General features: G+C 34.3%; 1 protein-coding gene across 8 annotated transcripts in view; it reads left to right on the forward strand.

Annotated features, from left to right (window-relative positions):
- The window catches only part of LOC128986471 (uncharacterized), a 210040-nt gene that overhangs the window by 192104 nt on the left and 2679 nt on the right, over window positions 1-15257 (forward strand). For all 8 annotated transcript variants that reach the window (XM_054406860.1, XM_054406861.1, XM_054406863.1 and 5 more), the window contains 8 exons: window positions 5298-5502; window positions 6862-7002; window positions 9079-9193; window positions 9530-9641; window positions 10057-10179; window positions 11523-11650; window positions 12008-12087; window positions 12870-13042. In XM_054406860.1, coding sequence (XP_054262835.1) covers window positions 5298-5502; window positions 6862-7002; window positions 9079-9193; window positions 9530-9641; window positions 10057-10179; window positions 11523-11650; window positions 12008-12087; window positions 12870-13041 — 1076 coding nt within the window. In that variant the 3' untranslated portion in view covers window position 13042. The remainder of the gene's footprint in view (window positions 1-5297; window positions 5503-6861; window positions 7003-9078; window positions 9194-9529; window positions 9642-10056; window positions 10180-11522; window positions 11651-12007; window positions 12088-12869; window positions 13043-15257) is intronic.

Here is a 15257-nt window from a genome sequence, read left to right on the forward strand (position 1 = left end):
GACAGACAGACACTATCTCTTCTTCCCTATAATATTATAGATATACAGATAGATAAGGACACGTGATTGGAATTTCTCAAATTTGTTTTGATTTTCGGTTTATATTTAGTTGTTATTTCGCCACCAGTATTGAAACCCATAAGGCCCATGTTTGTTAAAAAAATTAAATTAATTATTATTTGCTTATTTTGAGCCTATTTTTATAAATGGATTCTGCACATCTACAGGTAATAGTATATTTACGTTACTAGTCCTGAAAATAATAAGTGTTTACCGGACGAGTGTGGTCGTTCCCTTGCGAGACGAAGTCGAGTACGGGATTACCATAGGAGTCCGGTACGCACATTTTGGACGAGTTACGTACGATAGTTTACGCCATACTACTAAATCTGTACAAATCCTTATATATTTCCACCAACTAAAGGACTAAAAATCACTAGTCATGAGAGGTCATGTTTTTGTTTATAACCACTCATTGCCACAAATACAGTATAATCAGCTGATTGGTGTCCGGTAAAACTCATTACAGTACAGTAGTACGCAATGAAACCCCATTTGAATAAGCTGGCGGCAAACAGCTGTTTTCTGGACTAAATCCTTGATTGGGAAGTTCGTCAAAATAGTGTAGTGTGGCGTAAATATCTTTCCAACAGTATGGGCAGATTTTCCCTGTGATGCAAAAGAGCTGAGAAGAAAAAAGGTTTTCAATAAACATGCTTGCCTATTAATATACAATAATAGATAAAATAATCTTTAATCCATTTTCCAAACAAACTTAAGTTCTATTTTCATTCATTATTCATTAACGTCCGCACTAGTGAGTACTACGACTATCCGCAGTAGGTACGGTACTATCCTGATAATTAATTAGACGTTCGTTAATTACAAGGAAAAATGTGGTTCGGATTCCACTATAAACTGTAGGTCCCTTAGTTGCCATTAGCTGTATGGGCTATTAATTAACAGCTGTGTCTAAGGAATACGTCGTTAGTCACTAACAAGACTACAAGATCGCGCCACTCATCCTTCACTCATATTTGGGTTAAAATACGCACAGTGGCGTCCCCATATTAAATAATTGATATTGATTGATGTATTGATATATATTCACTTTCTATGTAATGCAGTAGGCCTTAATGCATCATAAAATTTAAAAAAAATCCACTACAAAACGTAATATGTATACTAAATTTTATTTTGGGTCTATACCTTTTTTAATTTTTAACTATTATTTGACATATGTTAGAAAAATAATGCCTAAAATCCAACGGATGTTTATGCTACATATTTTATTATCTTGTATTTTTTAGCTATAACTATATACACTCAACACACGGTATCCAGCCTGTGTTTTCCTAACATGTAAGTTGGTTGGTAGCTTTTAACAGAGGCCAAGATTATAATTACAGAACATATTATCTTTAAAACTACTTTATCATCACTCCTTTAAACCTTTCTCCTGTTTCTATGTGAATGAAATATTTTGCTACAGACATTACACGTAAAATATTCTTCAGTATCCAAAATCAATGCTGTACATACTTGAGCTAATACATGGGCTAAAAATTAATCCTTCGTGAATTAAAATGTTATATTTTTTTAATCTTAAAACTTTTTGTCATTAAGCTATTTATTTTAAGTGTTTAAATTTGTGTCTATATCATAGATTCCCAATATGTTAGTAATATTTTTTCCAAATTTAAACTATGATTATGCAATTAATTATGTTGAGTTATTTTTGGATTAACACAAATTTATTTCCCTTGTTGAGTGTAACTAGTGTACATGTTGCTCGAATTCGAGCAATTGCAAAGTAGTACAGGAGTTATTTCAAAACGAATATTTACAATGAGTTTAAAAGAGTCAACTCAAAGATTACCTGTGTGTAACTCAGACCATGTTTATCTTCGTTATTGATAAACCTAAAGCATTCCGGCCGGTTTTCTCCTTCTCAAAATGCCTCGCTGTACAGGCCACAGCCAGGTCATTGATAGAGGGCCAATTGAGAACGAAAAGTCGTTTTGGGGTAGGGCGCTTTTGTAACCTAATAGCATTGACTTTATATCTCTACACATACATGTATGTGTAGTGTATAAAGTCAATGCTAATAGTTGAGGTTGTCCAGGGTCAGGTGCTGACTGCGATGAGTTAAGCCTATTACGCGCCACTGTTCTGTAGCTGCGGTCATTATCACGATTACGCCTTCTGTCTATGTTTCGTTGTCATCACGTCGGAGGCTGAGGCATTTAAAAGAATAAAATAACAAAAAAATAACAAATTATAGCTACACAAAACAACGATAAATGCACAAATTTAAGTTACAATCATGCTAACACGATCCGTCATAGCTACACAAAAAACGATAAATAGGCAAATTTAAGATACAACCATACTAACACGATCCGTCTTGGGGGTTATGTTTACACAAACTCAAATAGTAAATAAATGTACTCAATGCGTTTCATTGAATTGAAAAATAAATAACAGTAATTAAAATATACAGCTGATAAAATGTAAACAATTGTGTTCTTCATAAGGATAACATGGGAACTTTCAAAGCCACTGGGGCAGAGCCCAAGGGACTTTTTCAAAAATGTAAGGCCAGTTTGCAAATCTACGCGACACGCTCTTTCCAATGAGACGTCAATGAATAAAATCGGTTAAGAAATGGCGGAGGAGTTCAACCGACAAAGTTTCATGTAGCGTAATAATTATAAAGATAATCATAAAAGCAATGCGAGTTAAATACATTTAGAATGCACTATCCATTCTTTCTCTAAAAATGGGTAATCTTAATTTGTTAATTAGTTTTATATTGGTATTATCAAAACTAACCATATCAGTCTTTTTGTGTATTTACTTTCAGGCTTCAAAATTGACTCTGCCTCTGAATTAATCTAACAGAAATAGTTACAGTGATTGAAATCATGCAATTCTCGTGACAGGCTATTTTATGTACTTATTTTATTATTGGACCTGTAATTTATGTATATTTTGATACCTTTCTACAGTATTATTAATTCATCACAGATTTTAGCACCCTTCATATAGGTTGGAAACAAAATTTAAAAAACATTACAAATTGTAAAAAGTTTTAACAAAAAAATCTTAAAATATGAATGAACATAGGAAATGTATATACAATTAGCTATTCTTCTGCAGTACATAATAGTGTTCATGGCTATTGAGAGCTTAATTGTGTTAGACTTAGGCGGAATAGTAGGCTATAGACAATAGACATGCTTGATACCATCAGGTGCAGCCACAAAACTAGTTCCTGAATCTGAATCTTGTATCCTGAACCAAAAAGTATAAAGCCTGTCTGTATAAGTTGTTTGAATGTGTACAGAGCTAGGGACTGAATCAGTGAACCAAACAGGAGTGCTGATGTATGATATCCCCATAGTATTATATATTACCATTTTATTTTAAGAGGATTTGATGTTATTGGTTAAAATATTAAAATATTTTAGAGCTTGATCTTCTTAACAAAATGATATCTGTCAAAATAGTGGCTCAAAAGTCAAATTGAGGCTTTGCAACTTACAGCAGTAGAACACAAAATACATTGTCAAACTTAGACAGTTATTTCATCTTTATGCTATTTCAGGATGTGGCATTGATAAAATAGAATTCACAATTTTTAACATTTAATATACCTATCCCTATTTAAAAACAACACACATGACGAATATTCTTAATATCCATGTTTTCTAGCCCCTGAGGTTCTATAGCTAAATTGCAATATTATCTTCGCTAAATTGTAACAAATGTTTCAGCATCACTGTCCCATCAGACTGTTCAGCCAAAATGCGTTGTAATAACACAAAAACATTTTCATACAAAACACACACGTAGTCAAAACGGGTTAAAAAACAGGCCTGTTGTCGTACATTCCGCAGCAAGTAGCTAACTGGTGCCATCGTTGCACTCCAATTGCTACTTATGAATGTTAGTTATATTTAATTGACCTGATTAAAAGAATTTATCACTTTTTGATCTTTGATTTCTATTTCTCTTTCCTTTGCATACACTCATCTGAATATCCAACACTTTACTTGTTTGACCATACTGCAACTATGGGTTTAACCATAGATTAAACATACTCCCTAAAGGAGTATGTTTAATCTATGATTTAACCTTTCAGAGGGTGCATTGGTTTTCAAAACAGGAGAGGGCGCACCTGGAGGTTACTTCCAGGTCAATAAAAACAAACATTTATGAAGTAAATTTTAGTGCACAAATTAAGTTTTATTTTTAATTTTAAACATCAAAATGTGTTTAGTGAAATCCTAATTTAAAAAAAACTTAATTAGATTTTATAAATATAAAATTAAACTATTATTTTATTATATGTTCTAACATAAAAGTACATGAAGAAATCTTTTACAAGAATATATTCAAGAAGTTAATTTTACCAAAATGTCCTACAATGTGGTTAAAGTGATGAAATTCACAATACCTGATGTTTTAAGTAATTTAACATAATGGGTATCTTAATACTAATGACTCTGTACATACGTCGTCCGTGAATCTCACTTTCAGCACTGGCTAAGAGTGTTTGCAATTTTGAATTTACCTTCTTTACTCATCTTGTAAAAACTATATATTTACTAAATAATGTCATGAATCGTAAAAAAATAATTATTTACAGTAATTATTTACACGCAATAATCAACGCACACACTAAACTAGAGGTCGCACACGGAAGTTGCCTCCAGGCTGCACAAGAATCGGCAGAGCGCACACGGAAGCTACTTCCAGCCTCTTACAAAACTGAACAAAACTAACAAATATAAAATAGTAGAGGTGAGTTTGGCCTTCACTTGATTCTAGGAATGAGGTGCAGTGACACTCACACTGCCGACACCACTCAAAATACAGTAATATAATTGCAAAAAATAAAACATCCCTGGAGGTTACTTCCGTGATGCGACCTCTGGAAGGTTAACTGTATTGCACTTACTTTTATTTTGTTGTGAAATGCAAAGTTGAAAGAGTAATTGTTAATTAATCATCCACTAATAACTATTTTATGAGGTTTTTAAAAGTGAAGCATTGTTATATTTTTCTTCCGTCACAAATTGTTTGGATAGACAATATAGGTTGTGGTGATTCTTCTTCAGATGAAGATCCTTCTTCTCAAGGTTACGCTGGCTTGATCCCGAGTGAGATTGTTTCTAGACCCAGTTATCTTTCTTTTTGAACTATCAATTAATTAATAAAAGGTGGACGTTATATAGCAACACAAATGGGGTTTGAAATGTTCGTTATTTAGTTGTACTGTGTATGTGCAGAGTCACCGCACCGTTATGTGGAGTCTGAGGTGACAATCCACTACCGCAGTCCCGTGCGGTCGGAGGAGAAGGAGGCCTGGCCTGAAGAGGAGCTGCAGCGGCGCCAAGCGGAGGCCATGCGGCGCATCTACCAGGAGGAGCGACGGCGCAAGTACCTACAGGAACTGCAGGACATGTACAGTCGGCGCCACACCGACAACTTCATGTAAATACTTCTAATATGTACTCAAACAATAGTAATGTATCTTTGACAATGGATAAAACTAGACAAGACATTCCCATTTTGAGGTTATAGCCAGTATTAGAATGAAAATGAACTTAGTTTAAGACTTATAAACACTTAGTGAGCCACCAACAGAGTATTCAGCTTCTGCTAAATATGCCATAAACTTTCCAGGGCAAAGCCAAATTTAAAAGATAACTCATTTTACTTTATAGCATCTTCTATTTTACATCAATATGATTACACTATAATCTGATTTTGTCAGCAGTACAGCCTGCTGTAAGTGGGTATTTATTTAACGATGTACTCCATCCCCATCATAACATAACACTAATGGAAGTGGTAAACTAATGTTTACTCATTATAAATTAACCCTTTGCGGTGAATGGCGAGTATAGGTCGCCGCCCGCCATTTTCTTGACTGCTTGAAAATGGCGTCCTATACTAAAAAAATAAAAGTTTATTTTTGCAGTTGAATGGCAGGTATAGGTCACCGGGTGCCATTTTACCGACTGCTCAAATAGCAAACTATACTAGGCTAAAGATGGGGAAAAAATTTGACCTACATTTGTGACTCTAATATCATACAAATATTAAATTTGCTAGATCTGCTCTGTAATAAAAGTGAGATATCTACTTCAGTATCCAAAAGAAGTCACTGTTAGAAGTTTCTTATTTAGTTTCCTTAACGTTATGGTAAGGTACGAGTGGGAATTTTCTACTTTCAAAAATTTAAATGCTAATGGAGCAAGAACCATACAGGATCGCAGTTTCCAAATACCTAAACTTTAAGTGTATTAGACAACTTTCTATCAGGAACTATCTTTGGACTATCTTTATTAAATACAATATAGAATAGGCTTTTTAATAATATAATCTTTCAAAATTTAGCCTACTCAGAAAATGTAGAGCTTAGCACAATTTAATGCTCTAGCCCGTAATTGTTTTTCACATTACTTAAGGCTAGACCTAGAGCTAGGGGTTGCGGCATTATCACTTAGATAAAATCACCTGCAACCTCTGGGACCAAAGTCCCATGCTCTACCACTAGACTAGCTTGCTCCCTTATTGGAATGAATTAAATTTAACGACCTGACTCTAAATATAAGGTTCTTTAAAAATCTAATCCTTTGTCGCTTCACTCTAGCTGTTTTAACCGTAAATACTTTCCATAGAACACACATAAACATTAATTGATTATCATTAATTTTAAATTGTTTTTATTATCTTTGTTTTCTTTAATTCAAACTGAGCACTACTTGGTTTTCAGTTTTTTTTTTTTTTGTTTTTTTTTTATTAGTTTTGTAAAGGAATTTATTCATTGATATTCTTGTATTTTAGACCTTCACAAAAGTCCCCGATTCCTCTGAATCGTTATGATGACTTTGTGGATGACAGCAGTCCTGGACGGCCTCGAGACCGCACACCTGAGCCCAAGCTGGTGGCTCGCGCACTCTACAACTTTGTTGGCCAGTCTTTAAGGTATTTTAAACCTCTGTTTAAGAGCAAGGACTTTGAAGAGTAAACAGTAAAATGCTGGATATCAGACCGATTACAATTTTCAACATTTATTTTTTTAAGTGTTTTGAATGATGAATTTAAAAAAATTATCTCTGAAAGACCTTTAGATATGAGGAAAGCTACAAAAAAACTGTGCTCTTGCTTGGAATAAACATGACAATAGCATCTTAGTAGTTGCCCGATAAAACATTTTCATGACCATCAGATTGAGCTTAAACAGTTATAACACAATTACAATTTGAGTACAATTTGCAGCCTATTGATGTGAGATCTTTTTACAGTTTGCCAATTTTCAAGATATTTTACAGCTTTTTCAAAAAAATCTATGCAATTTCTTGTTGCAGAGAATTGTTTTTTTTTGTTTTTTTTTTATTTAAACTTTGAAATTAGTAAAGGTCTGGAGCCCGACAGCTTCACCAAGAACTGTTGTTTGTGATCATGATGGAAACCTCTGTATAGTATTTAGATAGGCATGTTTTAGTACTGAAGGAAAGGTAAATCAAAGTAAGGGGGGAAAAGGGTTTTGTATGTTACACAACTAAAAGTATGGACCTTACCAAATAGGTAAATATATTTGATTCTGACAAAAATAATAGTCATTTTAGGGAAAACCTGTTTTTGTTTCTCGATTGATGAATTTAAACCAAACTAGCGAACCTGGCGCACGTAATCGTGCTCAATATAGACATAGGAGAAGAAACATTTTTATTGATCTTTTTTATTTGACCTTTTCTGGTTTCTTGGTTTTGTTGTTAAAGGTGGAGATGGTTAAAGGCCTAATTAAGTTTGCAGTTAACGTGCTGTTTTTGCAGTTTTTTAGTGAAAGTCAATAAACGATTCTCTTTTGTTAAATCAATGATAGCCTAAATGATAAACCAAAGCCTCTCGTTCCCATCACCACCTCTGAAGCCTCGACTTATTTACCACACCGATTTCCTGTGAATGATCTACTTTCTTCCCAGGCTTTGGCCACTTTCAATCCTCATCCAGACACAATATGTGTCCAAAACCCTAAGGGCATGGCTCCCTTCCTCCTTCTGCCCTAGTGATAGGGATCATTGGGATTCACTCTAACCTTTCCTCTCACCTTCATTGGGAACTTTTCATTCTTTTCTTTCTTAGTTATTTTTTCTCTTTTTCTCTTCCTATTTCTCTATCTACTTCCCTAAACGTCTCAGTTAGTTGTTTCCTTGTCTCTCATCAAGTTTAATTTTCTCGTCTCCAGATTTTTCCTATCCAAGACTTCTTCCTGTTCTCTCCGATTTAAACCCAACATGGAAGTGTGCTTGCTGTATTTGGCTATCAACGACAATAGTATTATTTGCATTTCGTTCGCGTCTACCAGTTTAAGTTCGTCGGCCTCCTCCTATTGGCCGTCCTGGTCGGCATCTTATAGTCTCCATTGTGTTGTTTTTTTGTTTTTTTTAATTATATTTTGATTTTGTGCAAATAATAACTGGTTTAAAACAGTGAATCTTTTGCATCAATCTTTTAAACTAATCTAATAAATCCTTATAGCACAAGTCTCAAATTTTAGTATAACCAGCTGTTTCAAATATTAGCGTCAATTTCAAAGTATTCATCCCATCAAATGTAAACAAACATTTTCTCCCTAAGAATAACATGGGAACTTTGAAGGCCACTGGGGCAGAGTCCTGATGGAATTACGAAGTTTTTTTGTTTGATGGCAAAACTACATGCTAAGACCTTTTTAACGACACCTTGGACATGGTGATTGGTAGCACCACCGCTCCAAAACAATTATGACAAAAATATACCTAGCGTATCAAAAATATAGATTTAAAACATAATAGACTTTTTATGTTTCGGAAGGGGGTGTCAAAATAACAATAAAAATATATTTGGAACAAAGATCATATTTTGGTATTATTTTCCTATCAAAAAATAAAATACCAACTGTATTCTGATCATAAAACAAGATAACATCCAGTGAGTGATAAGTAGATTAGCCTGTTTTAGCCCTAGATTTTATTCTTGCCAATTTATTATTTATAATTTGCTTTTACTTTCTTATAGAGAGTTGACTTTCCGACGAGGGGATATTATCTATGTTCGAAGGCAGATTGACAAGAACTGGTATGAAGGAGAACACAACGCAATGATTGGACTCTTCCCAATCAACTACGTTGAGGTAATATATCACTTAAACTTGATCTTCAGTAAAAAATATAAAACACTGCTGTACATGTGCTTCACAATCAAGTGCGGTCCTAGACCTATATTCTGGGGGGTTACCGGGGGGGGGGGGGGGGGGGGCCTGGGATTTATGGAATACGGATCGTCAACAGTATAAGTGTAAACATATTGTTACTAGTGTTATTAGACGTATATCTTTTTTTGTTTTTTCAGGTAATTTAATAACACGTTCGATGCTGATCAAGAAGTTATTCAAACATTAAATTGACTGCAAGTGTAAGAAAGGTATAGGATAAGTGTAGTATCACCTAATGTTAATTGCACATTTCAGATTATCCCCTATGATGGTATACGAACTGTTCCTAAGAGACCTACTGAGGGACAGGCAAGAGCAAAGTTCAACTTTCAGGCGCAAACACATCTGGAGCTGCCTTTAGTTAAAGGTATTTTATTTTCATCCAATTGAATTAACAGATTGTTACCAGAATTAGACACAAATCATCATTTGGTGGGAAACCATACAATACAAAAAGGGGTTCACCGAACTAAACTAAAAATTAAGCAAACATTTTGTTGTAAAAAGAAACCATTTATAATTTAGTTGAAAACCAAAACTTTGAAAAAAGGATTTCAATTTTTACTAATTTGAGGTTGGCCTACTCTATTTTTTATAACTGTGCTCAAAATGTATAGTATGTATTGATTTACAGTTTTATTTAATGGATTCCATACTAATTGTCCCAAGGAAATAATCAAATCAAGTGAAAGGACAGGTCCCTAGTATAACACAGATACTTCCTTCATAAATTTAACTTACTGGAACACAAAAAGGACTTTAACTGTGTAAATGTGTTTCAGGAGAACTGATAGTTTTAACAAGAAGAGTGGACAACAACTGGTTTGAAGGAAGAATTGGTACCAGAAAGGGAATATTTCCTGTATCTTATGTTGAAGTTCTGGTTGAACCTGGAGAAAGGGCAAGTAAGTATCAACATGATTGTATTAGAGAAATGAAACGTTAAGGAATAGAACTGCAATAGCAGACTATTGAAAATACAAGAACGAACTACACTTCTTGCAGACAAGATCCACACATGTCGAGAGAGCAGCGACATGCTTAAGTGCACACCAGAATGCAGGTGATTACAGTGAATATAGTTGATATAAATGTCAACTATGTGATGATGCTTTGGTAGAAGATATGGATGACAGATGTCTTGTACCAGATCGGCATGACGAAGTCTGCCTCCAAGACGTAGTAGACCATCTTGGTCGAGGAAGGGAACAAGTACTCGAGAAAGTACATTCAAGTATTTATATAATATCAGACGATAAATAGGAAAAGAACAAATATCCAACAGAATATTAAATAGTTTGTACCAATATTGCACCAACACCGGCAAATAGAAAAAGAAAATTCAGTGGTAGTGTTGATAAGAAATCTAAACATATCAGAGGGATTGATAAATTGTACTGAATTCGTGTGAAATTTTTAAGATACGTTTACATGCTTCAATTATTTTTTCGATCTGAATTGCACAAGTGTGTCCAAATAGGTTTGAATAAGGCGCGATCGTTCAGACGCTACGACAATTTATACCAAAACCTCCATTACGATTTGCAATCGCTAGTCCCTGTTTTGATCCTCATGGAGGAGGTGCTGTTGGGGTCTGTGTATGCTATTTGTTTAATATTGTTGCTTAATAGTTGTTTTACTTAAACTATTTTATGAAACACAAATAAATAAGGTCATCTCCCCAAAAAATATGAAATATTTACAATAAATATTGTTTATGAAGAGCATTTATTAACAGAGTGAGTACTTCCAGAAGTTACTTAGTAGCCTATTTAATAAGTCGAATCTAATGAATTAATCTTAAATTGTTGCGAGGGTTGTTTATTTCAAATTCACTGTCATAAAACTGCTTGATTTCGAGCAACGGGTATACCAGTATGTAATAATTGTATTTGTGATAGTAAATTATACATCCTATGTATTGAAGCAGCTACAGTATAGGCAATTTAGTATTGAAATACGACATAGTCAAATGAGCCTTTCCTTTAGTGCACCGCTCTACAGTTAATACAACATAAAATATGCTTAAGTTTACTATAATTTCCACAATAAGTTAGGCTTGGTTTAAAAGTTGGTGAACTAAAAATTAAGAGCTTCGCACTTTTAATTGTAGATGGCCCATATTTATTCAAATTTATTCAATTTTATTAAATTTATTCAACTAAATTCTTTTGTATACTAAAACTAGCAACAGCCTTAACATGGCAATGAGACATTCTATCAATATTTGCATTGTGTTGTTTTACAGTGAGCCCTGTGAGAGTCAACACCCCCACCAAGCCCGTTGCCTCCCCCGCTGCACACAGTCTACACATGGGCTCCGTCATGTCTCAACACCACTACACCCCGCCACGCCCCGTCAGCTACACCTCTCTGGTCAGTTACAATTACACACATAGCATTCAAATACTACATTATAGCTCACTGTTATATCGTTGAAGAACTTATCAGGTTTTCCTTTTTTGTGTGTAGGGGTACAGTGTATTTGTGATAGAATTAAAATTTGCATATTGGTTTAGTTTTACAAGAGCATATTGTTGTCCTTATGGATTAATGGAATACTTAAACTTAACCTAAGAAAAGATTTAGACTAAAATCCAATTTATGCTTTAAAAACAACTAACCCAAAAAACTATTTTTTGCTGAAGTAGTATTTCTTTTGCTAACATTTTGGTATCTAAACCTTTAAAAAATAATGACTTGAAGCTTCTTAACAGCTTATGTCACTTTCAGCCAAGACAGAAAGCTACAGAGCTGAAGCAGCCCCCAGTCAACCAAACGCTGCACATCGACACTCAGAATGATCCTGTGCCGTAAGTATCATATGAACTACATCCCGGCATTTCATACATCAACAGTCAAGCAATCTAATTTGTAGTGCTTTACTAAATCAAATTTCTCTATGCCACGGCTTTTTTGAATTTATCATAATGTGTCATACAGAATATGATTTGTCAAGTTCTGTTACATTAGACCTAGTAAAACTTAAATAGTCATCTCTAAGTCAGTAATGTGCAGTGAGTACACAGTAGTGTGCAACAGTGAGTAGTGTACGAGTAGAGTGCAATAGTGAGTGTCAGTGGGTAGTGCAACAGATTGTAAAACCAATTTGACAGTTTGTCAGTTTTTCTTCTGTATCAGCTTTTCTTAGCTTTGCTCAATACGTTTCAACCTCAGGTCTTTGTGGCCCATGTGAACAGATAAACTAAAAAAAAGAGGCTGTAAAAAGAGGCTGAAAACCTCTTTACAAATAAGTAAAATAAAATCAATCCATTTTACTCAGGTTTCTTTAAGAAATACAATAGTGTCATATACATAAATTGTAATTTGAATTTTACAGTCCAAAACCTTTCACTTTACTGACAAATATTTGTATAGGACAAATTTGAAAAGGCAATACTGCTATAAATAAACCCGATAAGGAAAATTTATGTTATGAAATAAATTCAATCAATGGTAGTAATTAATGAGGAAATCTTTCGTTTTAATGCAGAATCAGAATCAGAACTAAGATGTCAACATTTTAGTTAAGTGTTATGTAATTAAGAATGTGTGTGTCTGTTATGTAAGTATGTTAAGAACGTGTCTGTCGTAGGTATCGTGTCTTGTACAACTACAAGCCACAGAACGAGGATGAGCTGGAGTTGGTGGAGGGGGAGACGGTGTACGTGATGGAGAAGTGTGACGACGGCTGGTATGTTGGCTCTAGCCAGCGCACCGGCTACTTGGGCACCTTCCCTGGCAACTACGTCGAAAGGATAGTATGAGGTATGTCCTGGGAAAGAGTACATAGCGGCTTATCAGAGCTATCGTGTCCCGACCACGTGGCCAGCCCTTGCCTATCGCATCCCCTACAACAACTCTTAATTCCTTAATGGATATTTAGAGTCTGGTGGAATTCTAGTACAGTATAACCTCTATTAATCGTCACCCCTTGGGACTGGGAGTGTGACAGTTAAGCAAATAGACAGATAACAGTAATCCAGTTATAACCTGTACAGCAAGTTGATTTAACACGTTTCGGAAGAAATTAAACCCTAAACAAGTGAATAATAAATATTAATATCTATCTATATATTAATAGGCAAGTATGTTTCTTTAAAACCTTTTTTCTCAGCTTGTGTGCATCGTAGGGAAATTCTACGCATACCGTTAGAAAGCTATTTTCCTGTAGGTGTGCAGAATCTCTTTATAAATTAAAATAGGCTCAAAGATAAGTACAAAAAATTAATTTGAAATTTAAAAAAAAATGGGCTTTATGGGTTGCCATGCTGGTGACGAAATAACAACGAAATATGCAAAAAGAAAATCAAAACAAATGTAAGAAACTCTAATCACATGTTTTATTTACAGTATGGGGTGAAAAATAAAGAAGTCTGTACAGTGCAATTGGATTTTTTAGCTAGAAGCGGTTAAGCTGTGGTGGAATACCTAATACCAAAGATTACATATGCTACGCAAAATTTGCTAATACCTTTGATTGAAGATGAACCTTTTTAGTGCTATCATGTGTTCATTAATTTTTAGGCTAAATCAAAACAAACAAACTGGCATAATATATTCTTGGAATTTGACAATAGTTAATAAAATATACTTAGGCCTACTCTACTTCAATAAAATCACTTTGTCATTAGAGAATATTTACTGTGAAATAGAGACATGATTACTAATTCCAAATCAACTAATGAATAAATTGTTATTTAATTATTTTATTTTATTTATTTATTTTTTTTTTTAAGAGGTTGGCGGCCTCTTTTAACCTTGCATTTGCCCGTCTACATAGACTAAGCGCCCGTGCATGGAACGTTTACAGCAAAGCAAGGAGTGAGCTGGTACAGTACAAAGGTGATCTGTACTGATAAATTTTAGTGGCAGCGACCAGGATCCGAACCCACAACATCGCTGTCTTGAGCCCGAAGTCCGCGACGCTACCGACTGAGCCACCGACTCACCTTCAAATTAAAAAATTAAATTAATTAAATTATTGCCTCAAATTAAGTGAGGGTTGCTTTGAAAATAATTAATTTAACATGAGCAGATATTAAAATATTGAATCTTCTTGCAAAATTAATTTTGATCATTATAGAATAATTGCAAAATTAATTTTGATCATTATAGAATAATGTAGTTGCCGTGACTGGGATACACATGATAAACTGTTGGGACATAATGATGATTTACGATTCTGAAAACGTTATAACTTACGATAGGCCAAGGAAGCAAGATTCCAGTTTGGTTTATAAAATGCAGTAGCCTAAATACTGAATGTTTTCTAATAAATCAGACAATGACATAATAAATTAATTTATTTGATCTTAGATGAAATTTCTTTCGTAAGTAATACAACATTGTCCCTAATTGACAACATGCCGGTTTGTTTGTTTTGATTTGACCTTAAAAATTGACATGGGAACATAAAACACATGATCGCACCATCGATGTATATAACCTACACCAAAGACATTCCATCCCCATGTTAAAGTTGTAGCCAGGTTTTTTTTTATCAAATTTGTCTTAGTTGATGTGAGCCACCAACAGATTGCGCTGATCTAAATTACTGATTTCTGACGAATACACGATGGTTTTTACCAAGTCAAACTGATGGACCGACTTATTATGAGCTATAGCAACTGTAATGACCCATCAACTATGTAAGTAACAAAAATAAGGTAGAAAATAGAATTTTAGACACTAGCACATTCTGTGACTGGCTCACACAATTACATTCTTTGTTAGTAAAAAATTGGTGACAGCTGATCCATATAAATGGGATGTCTTTTTCTGTATCCAATAGTCAATGCTAACACCATCGATGTTACTACTATCTATTATTATTATTATACTATCTATATTACCGTACTACTATGGATCGCACTCACAGCCAAAAATGTTCATCCGCAAAGATATTCCACCTTCCACTACACCTCAACCGCTTCTAGCTAAAAATCCAATTGTACATATTTATGGTCGAGTTTTCGACCAC

Source organism: Macrosteles quadrilineatus, unplaced genomic scaffold, assembly GCF_028750875.1.
Source record: "Macrosteles quadrilineatus isolate MER2022 unplaced genomic scaffold, UCM_ALF_1.0 Scaffold_2__2_contigs__length_208266976, whole genome shotgun sequence".
Classification (NCBI taxonomy): Eukaryota; Metazoa; Arthropoda; class Insecta; order Hemiptera; family Cicadellidae; genus Macrosteles; species Macrosteles quadrilineatus.